At 68.1% G+C, this 20242-nt stretch overlaps 1 protein-coding gene across 5 annotated transcripts; it reads right to left on the bottom strand.

Moving 5' to 3' along the window:
• Positions 1–452: 452 nt before the first annotated feature.
• ANO7 (anoctamin 7) lies at positions 453–17789 on the bottom strand. Of its 5 annotated transcripts, none has more exons than XM_038574440.1 (24): positions 17613–17789; positions 16674–16785; positions 15719–15776; positions 11943–12082; positions 11216–11323; positions 10773–10909; positions 10045–10102; positions 9502–9612; positions 9234–9399; positions 8174–8264; positions 7466–7562; positions 7246–7389; positions 7038–7175; positions 6759–6857; positions 6579–6681; positions 6331–6442; positions 6163–6217; positions 4967–5064; positions 4577–4716; positions 3992–4197; positions 3771–3913; positions 1804–1894; positions 1410–1529; positions 453–1307 (listed from the first exon to the last, which is right to left on the bottom strand). In XM_038574440.1, the coding sequence occupies exons 1-24, from the start codon at positions 17648–17650 to the stop codon at positions 1191–1193; spliced, it is 2682 nt and encodes an 893-aa protein (XP_038430368.1). In that variant the 5' UTR covers positions 17651–17789; the 3' UTR covers positions 453–1190. The 5 variants fall into 5 exon arrangements, with proteins under 5 accessions (XP_038430368.1, XP_038430371.1, XP_038430369.1 ...); XM_038574443.1 differs by having other exon boundaries at positions 453–725; XM_038574441.1 differs by having other exon boundaries at positions 9234–9330.
• Positions 17790–20242: the final 2453 nt, after the last annotated feature.

Below are 20242 nucleotides of genomic sequence, written 5' to 3'. Positions count from 1 at the left end.
GGGCCGTCTGCCCGGGCCGCATCGCGTTGTCCCCCCCGTGGTGCTGGTGTTCCCGGCACACAGGCTGCGCCGCAGCCACGCCCCGACCCTGACGTGGAGCAGACGGACCGCTGCTTGACAGGTGTCCCTCGAGCGTGTCTGCGCGGCCCGCCGGCCTGCAGAGCGCGTCTCTGGAGCGGCAGCCCCGGGGTTGGGGGGGGCGTGGAGGGGGGAGCAGGGTGGGCGCTGCGGGCTCTTCCCCGGAGCACGCCTCCGGCTCGCAGGAGCCTGCTGGGGAAAGGGCACCGCCTCCGCCTGCGCGGGGTTCACAGCCTCCCCGGGGGCCGTCCTGCTCCCCTCCGCCGGCCCCCCGCTCCCCCGGCGTCTACCCAGACCCCTCTTTTCTACGGCGGCCTTCCGCGGCCCCCACCCCCACCCTTCCCCAAAGGTAAATTTTACATTTTCACAACAGGTTTTTGCACATCTGCATTTATTGCTAAATGTCCGTAGATGCGAACCACGCCCCTTCCGCGAACTGTATTTGGGATCTTGTGTGCTCTGTCTTCGGGGGTTGTTACTAAAGGCCGCTTGGTGACCCTGTGCCGGCCTGGCCTCCCGCAGCCGCTCCTGCTGCTGGTGGGCCCCGGGCAGGGTGGGCCCTGCGTGTGTCCATTTCCTTTGTCGAATGTCTTCCGTACCACGTGTGTCCATAGCTATGATCCGTCCCTTGGCCTTAACTTTGGAATCTGGAGATTATATGCAAACGTGTGTAAAGGCTTATGAATATGGATGACACTGGAATTTTATAAATTCTAAAATAAAACCCGGAATCGGATATAGCGTGCTAGAACTCATTTTATCGCGCGACACGTCTTGTCTTGGTCCTGTGGGACCAGGGCGTCCTCAACATGCTCTGGGGGGGTAACTGGGGATCCACAGATAGTTCCCATCTCATGTGATTCTCCAGTTGCATGTGGGAGATGGATCAGTGCCCTGGGAGCAAGAGGCAAGGGGCTGGGAGGGAGGCGGCAGGGGCAGCTCCGGCGTTGGTGCAGCCGGCTGGCCTGGGGAGGCAGGTGCATGAGCAGAGGCCCAGGGTCACCGAGGGCGCAGCGCTCTGGGCTGAGAAGGGCCAGTGAGCCTCCGAGGTCTTTGGGGCCTTAGAGTCCCTGCTCCAGGTGGGACTGCCAAATTGAGGTGACCCGGTGACCTCAGAGGGAAGGGGCTGGGGGGGCCGGGCCGACTCCTGGCGCTGGGGGCTGCGGGCCCAGACTGCTCTCCGAGCCCGGGAAGTAGCCGTCCTTCGCTCCGTCTGCTCCAGAGAGAGCCTGTCTCCGGGGAGGGGTGCGGGGGGAGTCACGTGCCGGAGCAGAGCGCCGGACCCGACGCGAGCCACTGCTGGGCGAGGGAAGATGGGGGCGGGGGCTCACCCCATTCTCAGCCAGCGCCTGCTTGGCCAGGTAGTACTCCCGCTTCACTTTGACCTCCACGGACTCGGGGATGTCGGGGACCAGGAGGTCGAGGAGCCGGCCGATGGAGAATACCACGTGCTGGGAGCAGGACACGGAGCGTGGGAGGGCGCCCACCCCTCGTCAGACCTGGGCCCGAGGGCCAGGGCTGGGGGAGCAGCAGGGGAAACGGTGGGAGGGCGGAAGCCACGGCTCAGACCCCCGCCCCAGGCTCTGCGGCCCCGTCGTGCCCCGGGACACCAGCGCCCGGGGCAGGTCGCAGGGACCGGCGGGGGGTGGCGCCGTGGGTGAGGAGGGCATCCCGGGGCGGGAGGCAGCGGCGAAGCCCACTGGGGGGACCGGGAGCTTGGCCAACCTCAAACACGATGACAAAGGCCAGGCGGATGGCCAGAAGATTCCAGTAGGTCGGGGAATACTGTCCATCATCTTCCCTGAACGCCTGGTACCTGCAGGAGACCAGGAGCAGTGAGGCCAGCGAGGGGGACGGTGGGCTGGACTGTCCCACCGCCTAAGCCTCAACTGTGCCCGCGGCCGCAACCATCCTGTCAGCCGGCGGGTGTGACGATGCAGCAGGTGCTGCTGTGGGTGATGCCGCCCACAGAACACCCAGGGGTCGAGCCGCCTGCCCAGCACGGCTCCCCCCCGGCCGGATAGAGGCAGACCCAGTTTTGCTCCTTAGTTCCGACTTGTCCTCTCGCCATCCTCTGACAGCTTCTCGTGTTTCAGAGAAGTTGCAACACTGTTTTGTGACATAAACTTAACCTGCTGTGTGCCCCGTGGAGCGCAGGGCCAGGCCCAACTTTGTCAGAAAATCTTGAATATTAAACTGACTGAGGGAAAACCCGCCCGTGACTGTCACAGATTGAAGTGGCTAAACCAGACACAACAGAAGAGAGACTGCGGGAACCCAGAGGACCCTGAGAAACCACGCCGAGTGCGCGACAGAGCCAGGAGATGTACTAACAGGGCCCTCGAGAGCCACGGAGGGAAAACAGGTGCTCCGAGGTCGCAGGGCTCGCAGCAGAACAAAGGGTAGAGAACTCTGCTCCGTCCGAAAAAAATGGAGAGGTTTTCAGAATGGGAGAAAGACCTCACCCTCTGAGGTAAAAGGCCTATACTGGGTCAGTGAGAAACTTTTTTTTTTTTTTTAGTGAGAAGCTTTTAAATAGACTTTACCATGACACACCCGTGTTAGTAACGGAAGTCAGGGAAAGGGAGGAAGGAACTTTTCCGTGCTACCAGTGCTTCCTGCAGGAAAAGTCAGGTCACGGGACAGTAGCAGTCCCAAAGGGCTGAGGGAAAACAACCCAGCCCCAGCCTAGGATTGTGCACCTGCTCTCTGAGGGACAAAGACTTGCCGACATAAAACCCAGCAGAGCTCAGGGGTTGCCGCCCACACACCGTGCCTGCAGGTGCTATTCAGGGATACGCTTCAGCCAGAGTGGAAATGAGCTCAGATGGGAGGCAGTGCCGCAGAGGCCACTGGAACCTGCCAAGTCGACGTGACCAACAAATGACTAAAATTGTTTTCATGTTTTAATAGCGAAACTAAGACATCGTGTAACTATAGTAAGATGGAGTGATGGGTGCTCGGCGGGCAGCAGCGTGTGGACGTCCTCGCGACGCAGGGAAGGGAGACGATGGATTCCTACGGTCTTTGCAAGGGAAGTTTGCTTAGGAGCGAAGGCTGGAACTGTCCGGGCACCTCAGCTCCAAAGGCGCGTAAAGACGGAAGAGAACGCTTCCGCGCGTCCACCAGAAAGCAGGCGAGGAATAAAAGGAGAATCAAATGAGGGGGAAGAGGAAGCATCCACTAGCAGGGGAGCACGAGTGACCTTATTTGCAACGAAGAACCTCAGGATCCGTAAAGCAAGAGGCGACAAGTACCCGAAGAAACCGGGAACCCCGGTCCTGGGAAGATTCTCGCTTCCCCTCTGTCTCGGAAAGGAAGGGGGGAAAGTCGGACAAAGATTAGGAGGCTTCACCTCCTCAGCACAGAGAGCCTGGCCTCGAACCCCAGGCCCGAGGTCACGTGCAACAGCAAAAATCCACTGGGCAGGTGGTGGGAAGACTCGACAAACGCGAGATGTGCATCCCAGGGGCTTTTCGGGTTCTCTACCTCGGGGGGAGGAGGGGGCGAAGGGGGGTACGGAGCTGGGGAGACGGGGGACGGGGGGGGGTTGGCTGGGCTCCAGGCCAGGAACAGCAGGTGCACCACCCGCCGGCCCCGCCTCCGCACCCCACCCGACCTGGAGCTCCCCGCCCCTCTGACACCCGCGTACCCCCACCCCCCCAACTACCCAGCTACCCCCCCAGCCCCACCTGCACGTGCGGTTGTGCGCCGCGGCAAAGGCGGGCGGGGCATGCGCGAGCGTGAAGTTGAGGAAGCCGCGCAGGTCGTGGGCGTGGGTCCAGCGGTAGTAGGTGCGCGGCAGGAAGTCGGAGGTGAAGGCCAGCAGGAAGGCCTGCGCGGCGGGCGGCGTCAGCGTGGGCACCCCCGGCCCTGCCCCCTGCCCCCCCACCGGCCCCGGCCGCGCACTCACGTTGCTGACCACCGCCAGGTGCGCGATGACCGCCAGGATGTGCGCCCAGATGCCGATGTCCTGCGCGCGCTGGGCCACCGGGCGCCGCTGCTGGCACACGAGCTTGCGCGCGTCCAGGCGGACCTCCACCCAGTTGTTGAGCAGCGCGAAGAGCGGCGCCAGCGGGCACGCGGCCACGAAGATGGTGACGAAGCCGAACTGCAGCACTGGGGGGGCGGGGTGGTCACCCGCAGGCCCCCGCCCCGCGCCCCCAGGCTCCCCGCCGCCCGGGCTGGCCCGTCCCCTCCTGTGGGAGCCGCACCCAACGTGGGGCAGGAACTCACAGCCCGACATCAAGGGCCCCAGCCCACCCGTGGAGCCGCAGGGACCCAACCGGCCGAGGTGCTTGCCCCGCGTGGCATGGGTGCCCCCCAACGGGGCGCGGGCTCCACGGGGCGCGGGCAGCGAGCCGACCCGGGAGACCACCCCCCATGAGCGGCCGTGGGCTCTGTGGGTGTCCCCACTGCTGCCCCTGCCCAGCCCCCCTTTCCCAGGCGCCCCAGGGAGGCGGTGGGGGCCCAGGCCGAGGTCACCCGGGGCCCCTACCCGTTTCCAGGTACTCCTGGAACAGGTCCCCACAGGGCAGCAGCTCGTAGTCAGCCTCCCAGGGGGCCCGGTCCGCGGCAGGCCCGGGCCTCCTCCTCCCGCGGCGCAGCCGGGCCGTGTGCCACCAGGCCTGCAGCTGCCTGGGACACGGACAGGGCCTTGGCCACGGGGAACGGCGGGGGGAGGGGGGACGGGGGCGTCGCATGACTCCAGGGCAGCAGGCGGAGGCCCTGGGGCCGCGAGGAGGTGGGGCAGCACCCCGGAAATCGGCCTTGCTCACGGAGGCTTTGGGGGCAATGGCCAAGCAGGTGCGGGGAGCCAAGCGGGCGGAGCGGGCTGCACGCCGGGCGGGACACGGGGGGGGGGGGGGGGTGCGGGGGGGCGACTCACGGGACGAGGACCTCCTGCACGTTGTTGACGACCTGCTTGCCCACCATGATGACCAGGAGCTCCTGCGCCAGCTCCACGAGGCAGCCCCCGGCCGCGCACTGCGCAGCGGGCCGCGGTGAGCTCGGGGGCACGGGCCTCCCAGTGTCCGCCCCGCGCCGCGACGGTGGCCCCCGCCATGCTGCCAGCCGCTGCCAGACACGACTGCCGACACCCTCCCTTCCTCTCCGCGACATCCCCGGCCCCCGGGCCGTGCGTAGGGATGACGGGGTGCCGCCCACGCCACCCAGACGTCCTCTAGGGACTGCACGGGGCTATGCGGGGCTGACCCCAGCCGGTGGCTCCAAGGGGCACAGAGGCCCCAGGAATCGGTGACCTGAGCTGGGAGCTCTGGGGCCACCCGCCTCGCACAGGGGCATTGACCCGGGGGTGGGGGCCAGGTGGGGGCCGGCCTGAGCACGGCCAGGGCACCCGGAGCCAGCCGCACCTGAGCCCACAGGGCCCGGACGGTTTCAGTACGAGGCCCGGTGACGCCCCCTCTGGTGCTGAAGCCAGTTTGAGGCCGCTGAATGCCGCTCCCCGGTACAGCTCGTCACGCACGCTCACGGCCCTGGCCACGGCCCCGACCCGAGGAGCCCCTCCCGTCTCGTGGGAAACAGGACAGTGTCCCCCCGAGGGGCCCCTTAGGCCAGCCGTTGCGTGGGGTCACAGCTCAGACCCGAGGAAGGAGGGAGGCCATCTCCCCAGGAGGGACGAGTGAGGACCCTGGGGAGGCCCCACCTATGATCCCAGGCCCGCGTGGCAGCTCTTGGGGACGGTTCCGGGCCCCCAGCATGCTGGACTTTCATCCCCGGGACCCAGACGCACGAGGTCCAGGGGGCACAAGGCAGTGACTGGTGTCCCCTCCCCGCCGCTGCACGCTTCCTGGGGACGCCCGGGACAGGACCTGGCACCCCAGTGTTTCTCTGGGATCGGCTGGGGGACCCACACCGTGGGAGACTCGGGGCCCACGGTGGGGTTCACGGTTGGTTCTAGGGGCAGCGTGTGCTCACGGGGGGCGGCCCCGGGGGGAGCCGGGGCAGGAGCCACGCAGACATGGGTGTCGCAGGACACCCGCTCGTGACCCAGGCAGGACGGCTCGGCAGGCGCCCCCGGGGTCCCCCCTCCGCCGGCGGCCACCGGCCTCCCCACGCGCTCACCTCCTCGTTGCGGACCCCAAACAAGGTGTGGTAGTTGCCGGGGTAGCCCACGAACCTGGGGGAGACGCCGCCGCGGCTCAGGAGGCGCCGCTGCGGGAGGCTGTGCCCGCGGCCCCCGCCGGCATCCGGTGCCCCCACGGGGCGCGCAGCCCGGGGGAGCCCGCCCACCTGCCCTTGAAGAAGGCCACGTAGATGGGCGACGAGTAGAAGTTGACGAACTGGAAGATGAACACCTTGAGGGTGAAGGCGTCCTCGAACTTGGTCTGGGTGCGGTGCATTTCTGCGGCACAGGGCGCGGCCTCAGGGTCCCCGCCGCCCGCCAGGACCGCGCGCAGGGGCCCGGAGAGCAGGGCACGCGGCGGCGGGGGCGGGCGGCCCCAGGCGCGGGGGCCCGGGTGGGAGACGCGGCCGCTCACCCCATCGCGTCAGGACGCGGGCCAGGGCCACGTAGATCTTGGAGAGGACGAGGATGAAGACCAGGTTCACCAGCGACCCGGTGAAGCTGGCGATGCGCGAGGCCTGGGGGGTCGGCGGGTCAGAGCGCGGCGGGGCGCGGAGGGCAGGGCCACCCCCTGGCGCCGGGGCGGGGCGCTCACCCAGCTGGCGACGGGGGCGCTGCTCGACCTGGACACGAGGGCGGCCAGGATGCCGCGGCACAGGATGACGGACACCAGGCACATGACGACCACGGCCACCTGGGGCGGCACGCGCTGAGCCGGGCCCGCTCCGCCGCGCGCCCGCGGTCTCTCCCGGGGCCGCCACCCGGGGTCCCAGCCCCGGCCGCACCCCGGGAGCCCTCCCGGCGCCCCACAGCCCGGGCCCGGGGAGCAGGCGGCCGCAGGGGCGCCGCGCGGCCAGGACGAGGGGCCCCTCACCAGCATCACCACCAGCACGGAGCCGGCCAGCACCCGGCGCACGCGGAGCCGCCGCGGGAAGTAGGGCTCGTCCTCACCCGTGACCGGGTTCGGGGCCGTCGTGGGCGCCGAGGCGGCGAACTGAGGCCGAGGCCTCTCCTGCAAGGGGCGGCGTTGAGCGGCCTGCGCGGCGGCCCGCGGCCCGGGCGGGGCGGCCGCCGGGACCCACCTCGAGGTCCTCGTAGTGGGAGCAGCCCCAGCGGTGCGCCAGCGCGGCGCTCGAGCGCCTCCAGTGCGCCAGCAGCAGCGCGGCCCAGAGCGCCACGAACGCGCTGAAGAACACGGTGCCGCCGTGGTCGAAGAGGCGGCCGGCCTGCGGGGGCGCGGGGCTCAGGCGGGCGCTCGGGCGGCGGGCGGGGCGGGCGGGCGGGCGGGCGGGCGGGGCGGACCTGGGCCAGGGCGCAGGCGCTGGACAGCGGCCAGAAGGGGCAGTCGGCGCACCGCGGGCACATCTGCAGGTCCTCCGCGCTCCCGCACAGCTCCTGCCTTCGGGGCGCAGGGCGGCTTGCGGGGGCCGGGGCCGGGGGGCATCGGTCTGCCCTCGCCCTCGCCCCCGCCCTCCCACCACGGCCTTTGCCAGGCTCAGCATTTCTTTAACAAGTAGTATTAAAACATATACAACTGGGGCGCCCGGGGGCTCAGCGGGTGAGCGCCTGCCTTCGCCTCCGGGCGTGACCCCGGGTCCCGGGATCGAGTCCCGCGTCGGGCTCCCCGCAGGGAGCTGCTTCTCCCTCTGCCCGCGTCTCTGCCTCTCTGTGTCTCTCATGAATAAGTAAATAAAGTATTTAAATATATATAATAATATAATAATTATGATTATATTAATAGTAATTTGTGAGTTAACTTCTTGAAGTGAACCCAAGGGCCGTCTGCTTTTGAGAAACGCGTACAACGACGAGGAGCAAGGGCGCGTGCCCGCAAGAGGAGCCCAGCAGCCCCGCCCACCCGTCGCCCTCCGGCCGCATCTGCAGGGGGGCAGGCATGTCCCCGGTGCTCACGTGCGTCCCCAGCTCTGCGCAGCTGGCCAAGGGGCCCCCCACCCGCACGGCCACCTCAGGAGACTCGGGGCCGAGTCCGGGAGCCGAGGGGACACTCACGTGGGTGTGTCCGAGGACACCATGCAGCAGCCCACCAGGAACACCAGCGTGCCCACGGCGGCCGCCGGCAGGAGCCAGGCCGTGTAGAAGCCTGCAGGGGCGACACAAGCTTGGCCGTCAGGGACCAGCCGCCCTGGGGGCCCGTGTACCCTGCGCAGGGCGAAGCACCGGGTGGGGCTGCACAACCACGCCGGGCCCGGGCACCCACGGGGCACAGACCCCCGCCCCCACCTCCGGGACCGCCTGCCCCAGGTCCCTCCGCCTCCAGCGGCCTTGCCGGGAAGGGTCCCGTCCCCGGGGGCACAGCCTGCTGCGACCTCGGACACAGACGGCGATCCGTGCCGGATGCTTCCCTGGCCAGGGCCCCTGGGTACCCCAGGCCCTCAGGCCGGCCCCCCACTGCCTCCGGGGGCAGCCCCGACGCCGGCCCGCTGCGCCACCTCTGGCCTCCCCGCAGCTGCCAGTGACCTGCGTTACAGGTGCCCCTGCCCCGTGCCCTCTGCGACCCCCGGCCCACCTTGGCCATCCGGGCCCTGCTGCTGCCCGGGAGGAGCCCGGGGCCCTCACTCCGCTCTGCCTCGGCCCGTGGGCCCAGGCCACGCACCTCCTGCCCCCCGCACGTCGCCCCAGCCCTGTCCCGGCTCGCGGTGGCCGTGGCCACCTCTCCTCGCGCGTCACCCTGGCTGCCGTGCCCCATGAAGGAGCCGAGGGCACACGTGCCGCATCTGGGGAGGGGAAAGGACTGGGGCGCAGGAGGGGGTGGGGGGCGCTGGCCTGTGCGGGGAGCGGAAGGTCCGCGAGGCCGCCTGTGGGGCGGCAGGTGGCTGGCCTGGGCCCGGCGGCTTCGTGCAGCGGCTCGGGCCCCGTGGGCCGTGTCTGCTGGGCCGCGGACGCCGGGGGCTGCAGCGGGGGTCCCCAGAAGACCCCGGGTAGGGCCGGGGGCTGGCAGGGGCTGCAGGGGCAGGCCGGGGAGCCGGGAGCACTTTCCCAGGGTGTCAGCGGGCTGCGTGGCCGGGAGCCCGAGGTGGGGTGCGGGGCCCGGGCGGCGGGGCAGGCTCACCGAGCCAGGCGAAGTACAGGGCCACCTTCTCCCCGAAGTACCCGCGCACGTGCTCCAGGGGCTGGTACTTGCTCCACTTGCGCCAGCGAGCCCAGTACTGGAACAGGAGCTGCCTGCGCCCGAGGCCCGCAGCCTGCGGGAACCCCGGGGGCGGCCTGAACGGGCCCTGCAGGCGGGAGGCGGCCTGGGCACGGGGCCTGGGCAGGGGGCCCGCACCCTCCCCGACCGGGCCGGAGCCCCCGCCCCACAGCCAACGCCCCGCGCTCACGTCGTGCAGGGGGAAGGCGGCGCTGAAGACCCCGTCCGCCAGCAGCTGGTCGATCCCGATCACGCCTTTCTTCTCGTGGCCATACGGGGTCTTGGCCAGGATGGCGAACAGCTGGGGTGGGAACGGCCCGGTTACCTGCCCCGTGAGGCCTGTGGCCGCCGCCTGCGGGCCCAGGTCCCCCGTCCCCCGGCCTATGCGCACACCACGGCCCCGCGGTCCCACTCTATAGCCGCGGACACCGTGGCCAGAGTCCCTGGATTCGCGGGGTCAGGCGTGGGTCTGACCAGGCCCTGGCCGTGCGCGGGGGGAGCCGGCCCCTCGTGGGCACCGTGTCAGGGTGGACCTTGCCCGGCAGCCCCCGAGGCCCCGTGCCCGTCGGCGATCAGCAGGGGACCCTGGGCGGGCCTGTCCTCGGGGGGCCCTGCAGCAGCGGCCTGGGGCCTGGGGGTCCTGGGGGACTCTGGGCCGGGCCCTATGCCGCAGTGAGCTGGGGGGCACCTCCCGGCCCCGGCCGCAGGCCCTTGGCACCCGGACCCCACTCACGATCTGGTGCCTGTCGGTGCTGCTGAAGAAGGTGTCTGGGTTGTTGCTCCCGAGGTACCTGCGGGTGTGGAAGGTGCGGAGCTCAGGCCGGCGCAGGAGCACAGGGGTGCACACGGCCCATCCCATGCACGGACGCCCCGTCCTGGCTGCGAGGGGTTCTGGGGCTGGAGGTCACAGCGGCTTGTCCAGCCGGCGTGACACCCCCACCCCAGGGCTGGCGAGGGCAGGGCGGTGGGGGCAGCGCTGTCTGAGGCTCCGAGCGCGGGATCCGTGGCCGTCAGTCGTGTCTGCTGTGGCCGTGGGGTCGGCCGACCCAGGGGCCTCCCGGGGGCCCGGAGCCTTGGGAAGTCCACGGTGGGGGCGGGTGTCATCCGTGTGGCGGCGAGGGGGCCCCCAGCGCTGGCCGCTGCCACTGTTCCCCCCGCTGGCCTTGTCCACAGGCTGGGAGTGGCCGAGTTGCCTCCGGGAGCCCGTGTGCCCCCCGTTTCCACGTCAGGAGTGGGGTGCCGGGGCCCGAGGGCTGTGACAAGCAGGGCCCTGCCACCCACCGCCGACCCGGAGCCGAGCGGGGACAGGCTGGTGTCCCCCCGTGTGGGGGATGTGCATGTGCCCAGGGGACGCTCTGGGGCGGGGGAGCCAGGCCCCCACGCTTTCCCTCGTCTGGTCCTCAAGCTGCTCGTGCCCACATTCAGCCGCCCTGTCCCGAGGGGCTCCCAGGCCGCGCTCACCTGGACAGCTTGCTGACCTTGAACTCACAGGTGTAGTACTCGGGCGGCACGTCGGGCACGTCCTCCTGCAGGACGTTGGGGATGCCCAGCCTCGCCAGCAGCCTCGCTGACCAGTGGGAGGCCTGGTTGGGCAGCTCCTGCAAGGCCCGGGCATGGCTCCCACTCTGCGGGGCCCTGAGCACGGGGAGCCCCGCCCCCCGGCCCGCAGGCCCCCACCAGGCCCGGCCTGCCCCTCTCTGGGGCCTGGGATGTGCTCCCCGCGTGTCCCCCAGGCTCGGGGTGCTCCTCCATTGGCCCAACAAGGCTTCCTGGGGCACCGGCGGGCGGGGGAGGCCCCGAGGACACAGCGTGGGAGCCCCAGGGCGTGGGCGGCCGGAACGGGGACATGCCCGAACGCAAGTGGCCTGGGCCGTGGGCCCCACTCCGCCCCGAGCCCCCGGCACCTGCAGGGGCAGCTTGAGGCGCAGGTCCTCCGCGTGGTAGCAGAGCACGGCCCAGGGCGCGCTGAGCAGGACGTAGTGCACGGCGCTCGAGGCGTTGCGGACGTGGCGCTGCGGGGACGGGGTCCGTGAGGCCGGGCGGGGGGCCCCTCACTCCCGGGAAGGCACCTGCCTCTGCGGCCACGGGGGCGGCTCCGAAGGCCGCTCAGTGCTCGGCCCGACAGGGGACGCCGGGGTTGCGGCAGCCGCGCCCTGCGGGACCCGTGTGACCCCAAAGGCCGCAGCTGGAGCCCGGCCGCCCCGCCGCACTCTCCCGCCTGAAGCGGGCGGTCAGGCCGCCGTGTGGTCTGTGGACGGGACACGACGGTGTGGCCGCCAACCCGCCCCGGGGACCAGGTGACGTGAGGGCAGCGGGGTCCCGTCGTGTCCCCGGGTGGCCAGGCCTCCCCTGCCGCGGCGGGCCGTGCGCTCAGTGGGTTCGCTGTCCCCAAGCCCACAGGCCGGAGCCACACGAGGCCCACGCGTAGCTGCACCTACGCAGACGGGAGGGTCCTCGGAGTTTTCAGGTGGGTCTGAGGGCTCTGGCTCCGGGCCAGCTGGGGGTCGGGGCCCAGCCTGGGGTCAGCGGGCCTGCGGCCTCGGGGAGCCCACCATGCGGCAGGGCGCCCAGCAGAACGTTGGCGCCCAACGGTGGCCTCGGCGAGAAGCTCACAGGTCCCTGAGCGAGTACCTGGTCCACGTGTAGCCCGGCTGCGCGGAGGTTCTCCAGGAAGGTGTCCCTCCAGGCCGCGTGCGTGGCCGCCTTGTCCCGGGGCGCGCTGTCCGGCGGCCGGCCCAGCCTCAGGTCTTCCTCCCAAACGAGGACGAAGTCTGCGGGGAACCAGCGGCGACAGGTCAGGGCGGGTGTCCCGGCGGGAACCTGGAGCCTCCGTGGGAAGGAGGGGCCGAGCCCTCGGACCCGGGACCGCTCCTCCGTGCTCCCGACCGCGGCCCCTGTTCCGTGCTGCTCGGGGCTGGGAGGCCTCAGGGGCACAGGCTGCAGGAGGTCAGTCCCGAGCCCACGGGGGCTCCAAGGACCCTGCTGCACGCCGCAGGAAGCCCCCGCTCTTCAGGTGGGTGACAGCTCTCCCCGGGGGCGGGTGTTCTAAGGGGGGGCTGGGAGGCATCGCTGGGGGGAGCAGAGGTGAGAATGGGGCTCCTGGGCCTCGGGGGCATCGCATGCAGAGGACAGAGCCGTGGCCTGTGGGCAAGGACCTGGGTCTTTGTGGCTCCCAAGCGGCTGTCGCACGGCGATGCCAGAGCAGGCAGGTGCCGGAGCCCCGGCAGGCAGACAAGGGGACAGCTGGCCGCGGCCCGGGCTTTCCCGCTGAGCCTCAGGTCACCCCCGGGAGGAGGGAAGGCACCTGCTCTGACACCCGCAACCAAGCAGCGGCAGGTCCATACAGCAGGACACAGCCCCGTACAGAGTTGACAACATCCGCAGAAACAGGCTCGGAGGTGACCCGTATGGAGGAGCTCTCAGAACGTAAGAACCGTGGGCAGGTTAGGAAAAGGAGTCAAGGGTGGGCAAATGGTTAACAGAATACTTGGAGCGAGAATTAGAATGTCTGAGAAGGAACCAAATGGACGCACGAAGGCAGCGAAACAGCACCTGGGCTCCCGACCTCCTCGGACAGGTGGACACAGCACTGCCAGACTTAAGGACAGGCCTGGGGGAAACATCCAGACTCAAGAGTGAGGAGGAAGGAAGCAATCTTTGAAGAAATATGGTCAAGAACTTCCAAATCTGGGACACCCGGGGGGCTCAGCAGTTGAGCGTCTGCCTTTGGCCCAGGTCGTGACCCTGAGTCCTGGGATGGAGTCCCGCGTCGGGCTCCCTGCAGGGAGCTGCTTCTCCCTCTGCCTGGGGCTCTGCCTCTCTCTCTCTCTCTCAGGAATAAATAAATAAAATCTTAAAAAAAAAAAAAAAGAAAAGAACTTCAAAATCTGATCAAAGGAATCACTCCAAAGGTTCAAGGAGCTCAGGGACCTCCAAACAGGGTAAAGCAACAGCACCGGGAGTCAAGATGCAGCCCGTCTCTGCTGTAAACTAAAGATCAATCCTTAAGAGCAGGAAAGGAAAAGGGAACACATCGTGGTTCAGGGGAACGACAGTGATTCATCGTGACTGGATTTCTCAGCAGAGAAATGAGTGACTCAGAAATCCATGAGTGACTGGATTTCTCAGCAGAAACCACGGGAGCCAGAAAGACGATGGGACGGCATCGTTACAGAGCTGAGGGAGAAACGCCGCCAGGTAGAATTCCCTTTCCCGTGGAAATGCTCTTTGGAAACGGAGGCAAATGAAGGCATTCTGGAACAATCAGAGTCGGAGAGATCAGTCCCAGGACACCTGCTCTGCTCGTTGGTCTGCAGAAGGTTGGCCAGACGGACGGGCAAGAAGTGAACACACCTCCAAATAAATGGGTAAATATAAAAGTGAGGCTATTTCTAGTTACAGATGAAATGATCTTGTATCTAGAAAACCCAAAGGAATTCACTACAAAACTATGAGAAGTAGTAACAGGTTTGGCGAAGTTGCCGGATACAAGATCAACCTACGGAAATCCATCGGGTTTCTATTACGGTATCGAGGCACGAGCTTGACAGGAAAGGAGGAAAACCACTTCTGTGTATAACAGCGGCACAGAGGAACTATTTACAAGCAGATTTAACAGGGCAGCCCGGGGGCTCAGCGGTTGGGCGTCTGCCTTGGGCTCAGGGCGTGACCCCGGGGTCCCGGGACCGAGTCCCGCGTCGGGCTCCCCGCAGGGAGCCTGCTTCTCCCTCTGCCTGTGTCTCTGCCCCTCTCTCTGTGCCTGTCTCTCATGAATAAATAAATAAAATCTTTTCTAAAAAAGCAGATTTAACAAAAACTGTGCAAGACGTATACTTTGAAAACCACCAAACACTGTGAGAATAAGTCGAGGAGCTAAATAAATGCAAAGATATCCCATGTGCATGAATCAGAAGATTAATATTATGACAGCATTGCTCCCCAGATCACTCTACAGATTCAATATAATCTCTGTCAAAATCCCAGCTGGCTTGCTTTTTCTTTTTTCTTTTTTTTTTTTCCTCCCCAGGAAACGACAAGTCTAAAATTCATCCGGGAATACAGGAGACCCAGAACGAATAAAAACACTGTTGGAAAAAGGAACAAACTTCCAGGACACACACTTGTTGACTTTGGAACTTACTATGGAGCTAGAACCACCAGGACAGTGTGGCGCTGCTGGAAGGACAGACACACAGACCGATGAGATGTATTTGAGATTCTGAAAATAAACCCGTATGTTTAGGGCTAACCTTATATTTATTTATTTATTTTTACCAAGGGGCCGCCGCGATTCAATAGGAGAAAAGCAGTGTTCTCAGCCAACGGCGCTGGAACAAGTGGGTACCCAGATTGCAGAGAATAGACTTGGACCCCTGCCTCACACCACACACCAAAACTAACGCAAAGTGGAGCTATGATCCTAAGATGAAGATCATAGACCCGAGAACCAGAATGATGAAGCTCTTAGGAGGAAATCATTGTACGTCCTCAAGACCTGGTTTAGGCGACGGGGCCTTAGACATGACGCGGAGGCCTAGCAGGAAGGGAGAAGACGGAGGGGCCTCATCAGAATCCCAAACCTACGTGCTTCTAAAGCGCCACCAAGAGAGTGGAAAGTAACCCAGAGGGTGGGAGGGGATAGCAGCAGACCGAGCGTCTAACAAGGAACCTTCTCCAACAGACGGAAAGAACTTTTTCAGCTCCGCGTTAGGGAGACGGTGGCCCACTGTAAAACGCGGGCAAGGCTGGCGAGTAGAGCTTTTTCTCCGGAAGACGGACAAGTGGCCGACATGCCCGGGAAAGGACGCCGGCTCTCAGCCGCCCTGGGGGATGCCAGCAAACAGGGCGAGCTGCCGCCGCGTCCCCACAGCGTCACCTGGACGCCAGGCAGTGGGAGCGCTGGGGGCCGCCCAGACGTCGCCGGGCCCTATGACCTGGTCCAGGCACCCCGGGAAACAGTCTGGCAGCACCTCAAGTGTCCCACACCGAGTTGCCATGGACCTGCCGTCCCATAGTCCACGGGCCCGAGGACACACGCGGCCCCACGAGCTCGGGCGTGAACACTCCTGCTGCCGCATTATTCCCAGGAGCCTGGACGGGAGCGGCCACGGCAGCCGGCGCGCCCAGGGACACGGCGACAGGGGCGGGGGGGGGGGGGGGTGTGTGTTCCAGTTTCCTCAGTTCTTGGGCGACACTTGCTACGTTTTATTTTATTATTTTGAACGGTAGCTGTCCTGACGGCCGCGAGGCGAGGGGCTCTGCTCGGGGGGCGCTGGGCTCCGGGCGGTCCTCAGACAGGCGGGGGCCCCGCCCCCGCCCCGCCTGGCCGCGCCCGGCACAGCTGGCGGCCGTGCGGGCTCCCACCCGTGTCCCCACCCCCGGGGCTGCCAGGCGCGGGCGGGGCTCACCGATCTGGGGCTCGGAAGGACTCCCCACCCGGCCGGCCGCCTCCTGGCCTCCACTGCGCTGGAAGGAAAGGAAGAGGAAGGTGGCCTCCTGCCCCGGCGGCCCCGCTCGGCCCCCACCCCGGACCCGGACACGGGAGGGCGAGCGGAGAGCACAGCCTCAGGGTGCGGGCACCGCCAGGCCGGTCCCCCCCTCCAGCCTCCAGCCACGCCCACCGTGGGCAGGGGCGGGGGCGCCCAGCGCTGAGGGCCTGGCGGAGGGAGCCAGGCGCCCCAAGGGGCTCTCTGCGTGGCCCGAGGCAGTGCCGGCGCCTGGGGGGATCTTTTCACGTTTCTAGAAGGTCCAGGAGACCAGAGACCTCAAGGAAAGGCTTCCAGCCTCAGTGGCCCCAGGGAGCGCCTGCCCCCCGACCCTGACCCGCCCGGCCTGACCCTCCAGGCACCCTGGCTCCTCTGGGGTCACTGCCGAGCCCAAGCACCTGGTAACCCCTGTTCTCGGGTAACCCCGTGGACGTGGCCGACGTCCCCATCCCTCCTCTGGGGTGGGGCCGTCGGGCGTTGCCCCCCCCACTTCCACGCGTCAGGACAGACAGGGGAGGCTCCGTGCATCGCAGGGACATGTCTGTTTGTCCACTTCAGGACACCATATGCGTCCCTGTAGCTTCCCTGCGCCCGGCCCCTCCGAGCCCGTCCCTGGGGCTGTCTGCACGTCCCCAGGGCCGGCGAGCTGGGGGGACCCTGGAGCCTCCCCCTTCCTGTCACTGGGGCAGCTGGAGGGCGCAGGAGGCCGGACACCGTGGCCAGGGGCTGGGAGTCCACAGTCTGGGGGCCCGTCCGGGCCTTTGCCTTGGCGTCCTTGAGTGTAATCGGGGGGCAGGGGCTGGGGCTCAGGCCCCCCCAGGTGGAGAGCGTCCTGTGGCCTGGGTCCCGGGGCGGGGCGTGAGGGGCTGAGCTTTACCTCTGAGGTGTGGGCTGTGCTCCCGTACGAGTCCCCATTCTCGGCCCCGGGGGCCACGTCGATCAGGATGGTACTGTCCTCCTCCGGGACCTGCCTCCGCAGCATCCCGCTCCTGCACGGCACCGTGGGGAGACCGTGGGGCACGGTGGGCTCGCGAGACGGGGTCCCCGCCTTGGGAGGGCGCGGGCTGGAGCAGCAGCCGGGCCTGTGCCGGGCTGAGCTGCCCCCTGGTCGTCCAGGAGGGTCCCCGGGTGGGCCTCCAGCTCCAGGAGCAGACCAACGACAGGGCGGCCTGCGAGGCTCGCTGCTATGTGTCCACCTGTCTAGGGTGGGCCTGTCTCCCTCTCAGCCCTGTGGGGCTCAGAGACCCCTCCTCCCTGCTCCCCTCCCATCGGGGAGGCCGGCCAGCCCGGCCCCGCGTCCCCCCACCTGGCCTCTGGGTCCCCTGTGTGGACAGGTGGGCAGAGTGGGGAGAGCGAGGGGAGCCCTGTGGCCCAGCGGGGCCACCTGGGGGGGCGGCCATCTGCCACAGCACGGCCAACGGGGCGCGGGCGGCGTCCCCGGGAGGTGCCACAGCGGGGTGCGGGGACAGCCCAGGCGGGCCCAGCGAGCTGAGGCTCAGGTTCGGGGCGGTCCAGAGCCAGGGCTTCCTGAGCGGCTCCGGCGCCTCCCTGGGGACGCGGCTCAGGAGTCTGGAGGCCTCGCAGGCGACCTGCCCCGCGGGGCCCACTGCACGGGCAGGAAAGCCGACGCTCCCTGGGATCCGGGGTGCCCCCCAAGCCACACCAGCCCCCAGCCTCCCCCCGCTGACCACCACGGCCAGGCCCCTGGGTGAACCTGGAGCCTCCACCCACAGCAGAGGGCATCTGGAGGCCTGGGTGCTCCCCGGCCGCCCCCGCCCCGCCCCGCTGCGGCCCTTGCTGTGGACCAGGTTCCCACCTGGCGCGGCGGCTTCTGGAAGGGGCCTCTGAGGTCATGGGCGTCCTTCCAGGACGAGGCTGCTGTGGGCGGCGGGTCGGGGCCAGACCCGCAGGCAGAGACCTGGAGGCCAATGGGCAGGATGGGCCCCGCAGAGCTGGCTGCCCGGCCCGGGGCTCCCCAGCTCCGGGAGCAGGACCTGCCTTTGTTTGAGAAGAGGGTGTGGGGCTGCGTGTGCAAATGGGCGGCCTACGCGGCCCTCCCCAGGCAGGACGCCCGCACCTCGCCCCGCATTGGCCCGGACGTCAGGGCCCCGTCGGCCGGCAGGTCTACCTAGGGGGGTCCGTGCCCTCCCGGGCCTGGGCCTGTGCTCTTGTGCTTGTGGAAACTCGCAGTCGCACCCCTCCCAGGAACGTGCGCCTTTGGCTCAGGTCAAGACCTTGGGGTCCCGGGATCGAGTCCCGCGTCGGGCTCCCTACATGGAGCCTGCTTCTCCCTCTGCCTGTGTCTCTGCCTCTCTCTGTGTCTCTCATGAATAAATAAATAAAATCTTAAAAAAAAAAAAAATACACTGTGGAAGTGGGAAAAAAACCAAGCTTCCAACTGTGGCTTAACAAAAAAGATCTTCGTCCCACCACAGGGACTGGCCCCGCAGGCTGAGCCGCCAGCGCCAGGACTCGGCCCCGTGGCAGCTGTGCCCGCCGCCCCCTCGGGACAGCAGGTGCCGTGGCCGAGCAGGAGGCCCGGGCCGCCCCGGGCGTGAGGCACGCGGAAAGGGAGTGGATGGCAGGGTCGGGCAGGGCCGCTCCCTGGGGAGGGCACACGCTGCCTCAACCGGGTCTCCGCGGTGAGCGGCCCCTGAGCAGCCAGCGGGCGCCCAGCCCGCCCTGACCGGCACCCAGCCTAGGGGTGGGCAGGCTCCCCGCTCCCGCCTGCTAGCCACCCGCTGCCCCGACCCCAGGTCCCCGCCCTGATTCCGGCTCTCTCCCCCACACCCCCCTGCACAGGGCAAGCGGCCTCCTCTGCGGCGGGACACCACCTGGGGTGGGCGTGTGCCCCCCTTCCCTCTGCCCCGTGCTCCCCACCGGCAGCCTGGTCCACGCAGGCCCCTCCCGCCAAGTGCCCGAGCCCGCAGGTTGGGGTTCCCAGGCCTCCCTCGCCCGCCCCCCTTCTGGGGTGGTCCCTGCCCCTCTGCCCCGTCGGCCCCCGTGGGTGGGTCGCCCAGTTCTGCCCTCCGCGCGGCACCCAGCCCGGCCCACAGCCACCCTCTAAGATAGGACGGCCCAGGGTTGGGGCCCCTCTACGCCCTCTCAGGGCAGGGGGTCTTCTAAATCTGGAAAAAGTAAAAAAAAAATTAAAAGGCTTATTTTGTTGACTGAAGTATCGCAAGTGCGTCAGAGAGGGAGCGGCAGCGACAGGGCTCTCCCCTGCAGCCCCACTGCCTCGGCCTCGGTCCTTTGCAGGGCCGGGGGGGGGAGGGGGGGGACACAACCCCCTCCCCCCCCCCCCCCCTCCCCCTTTGCCTCCTCTGCGGTGTCTCTGTCAGAGGGAGGCTGCTCCCCGCGCTCCCCGTCCCTGGCCCATCTTGGTGTCCCTGGAGCCCTCCCACCCCTGCGGACCCCCCGCCCGTGCACACCCCCGAGGAGCCCCCCTGCCCCTCGGACCCACGCGTTCCATGGCCGTGGCCTCCTGGGCTTCCGTGTGGGTGTCTGGCTGCTTCCGAAGAACCGGTTCGGGCCCGGGGCTGGGAGGGGCGGCGGAGGCTCCAGGTGCCCCCAGGTCCCTGCGCGGCGCCCTCCGAACAGCCCGCACCTGGAGCTTCCTGCCTGGTGGATTTGGGGCAGGTGCACAGCGGGGCCGCCCCGACCAGGTGTGTGCTGCTCGGCAGCGGGGTGGGGGGTCTGACCCTCTGGCCCTCTGACGTCCCTGAACCCTCTCCTCTGGCCTTGGGCCGTCTCCACCGCGTTCCTCAGGCCTCTGCCGGTGTAACCGCCGTGCGCATCCCTCCGCTGGCCTCGCTGCTCCGGCTGCGCCGGGTCCTACCCGCATCCCATTTGCGCGCACGGACCACGGGGAGCCCCCCGGTTGTGCTTTGGGGAGCAGCCCCCCGAGGCCAGAGCCAAGTGTTCCCGCAGCCCCGTGTCCCGCCCACGCCGGGGTTCTGACCCCGCCCGGCCCTGCGGTCCTGTGCGCAGCCCCACGGGGCGGCCGCCTCCGGATCTCCAGGCCCTTGTCGGAGCCTCCGGGTTCAGCGGGGCCTCCGCGGCCACGGAGCTTCCCCGATGCGCCGCCGGCTCCTGCCCAGGACGGCGCTGGCTTCCGCACAACCCAGTGCCCCCAAGTTTCCGGCATTGGCCATGGAGGCTCCGACAGGGTCCCCGTCCCGTCGCCACGAGGACGGGCCTGGTGAGGCCTCTGCCCTACTGTCCCGTGCGGGTTGGCTCGAGGCTCTTTGGGCTTCATTTCCTACCCGTGAGGCAACGGCCGTGCACAAGCGCCTGTGCTGGGTCTGCCGCCACCTGCCGCGCTCTGCCCCCCAGGTTCCGCGGCGAGGCCCTCGTGGCTGCCTGCCATCACGGCCTCTCTCGGGGCGCGTCGGTGCCCCTGAGCGTGGGACGGGGGCTCCGGGAAGGCCGATCCCAGATCCCCAG

The sequence above is a fragment of the Canis lupus genome, chromosome 25 (genome assembly GCF_011100685.1).
Source record: "Canis lupus familiaris isolate Mischka breed German Shepherd chromosome 25, alternate assembly UU_Cfam_GSD_1.0, whole genome shotgun sequence".
Lineage (NCBI taxonomy): Eukaryota > Metazoa > Chordata > Mammalia > Carnivora > Canidae > Canis > Canis lupus.
The sequence above is the reverse complement of the archived record's forward strand: the minus strand, read 5'-3'. Positions and strand labels throughout refer to the sequence as shown.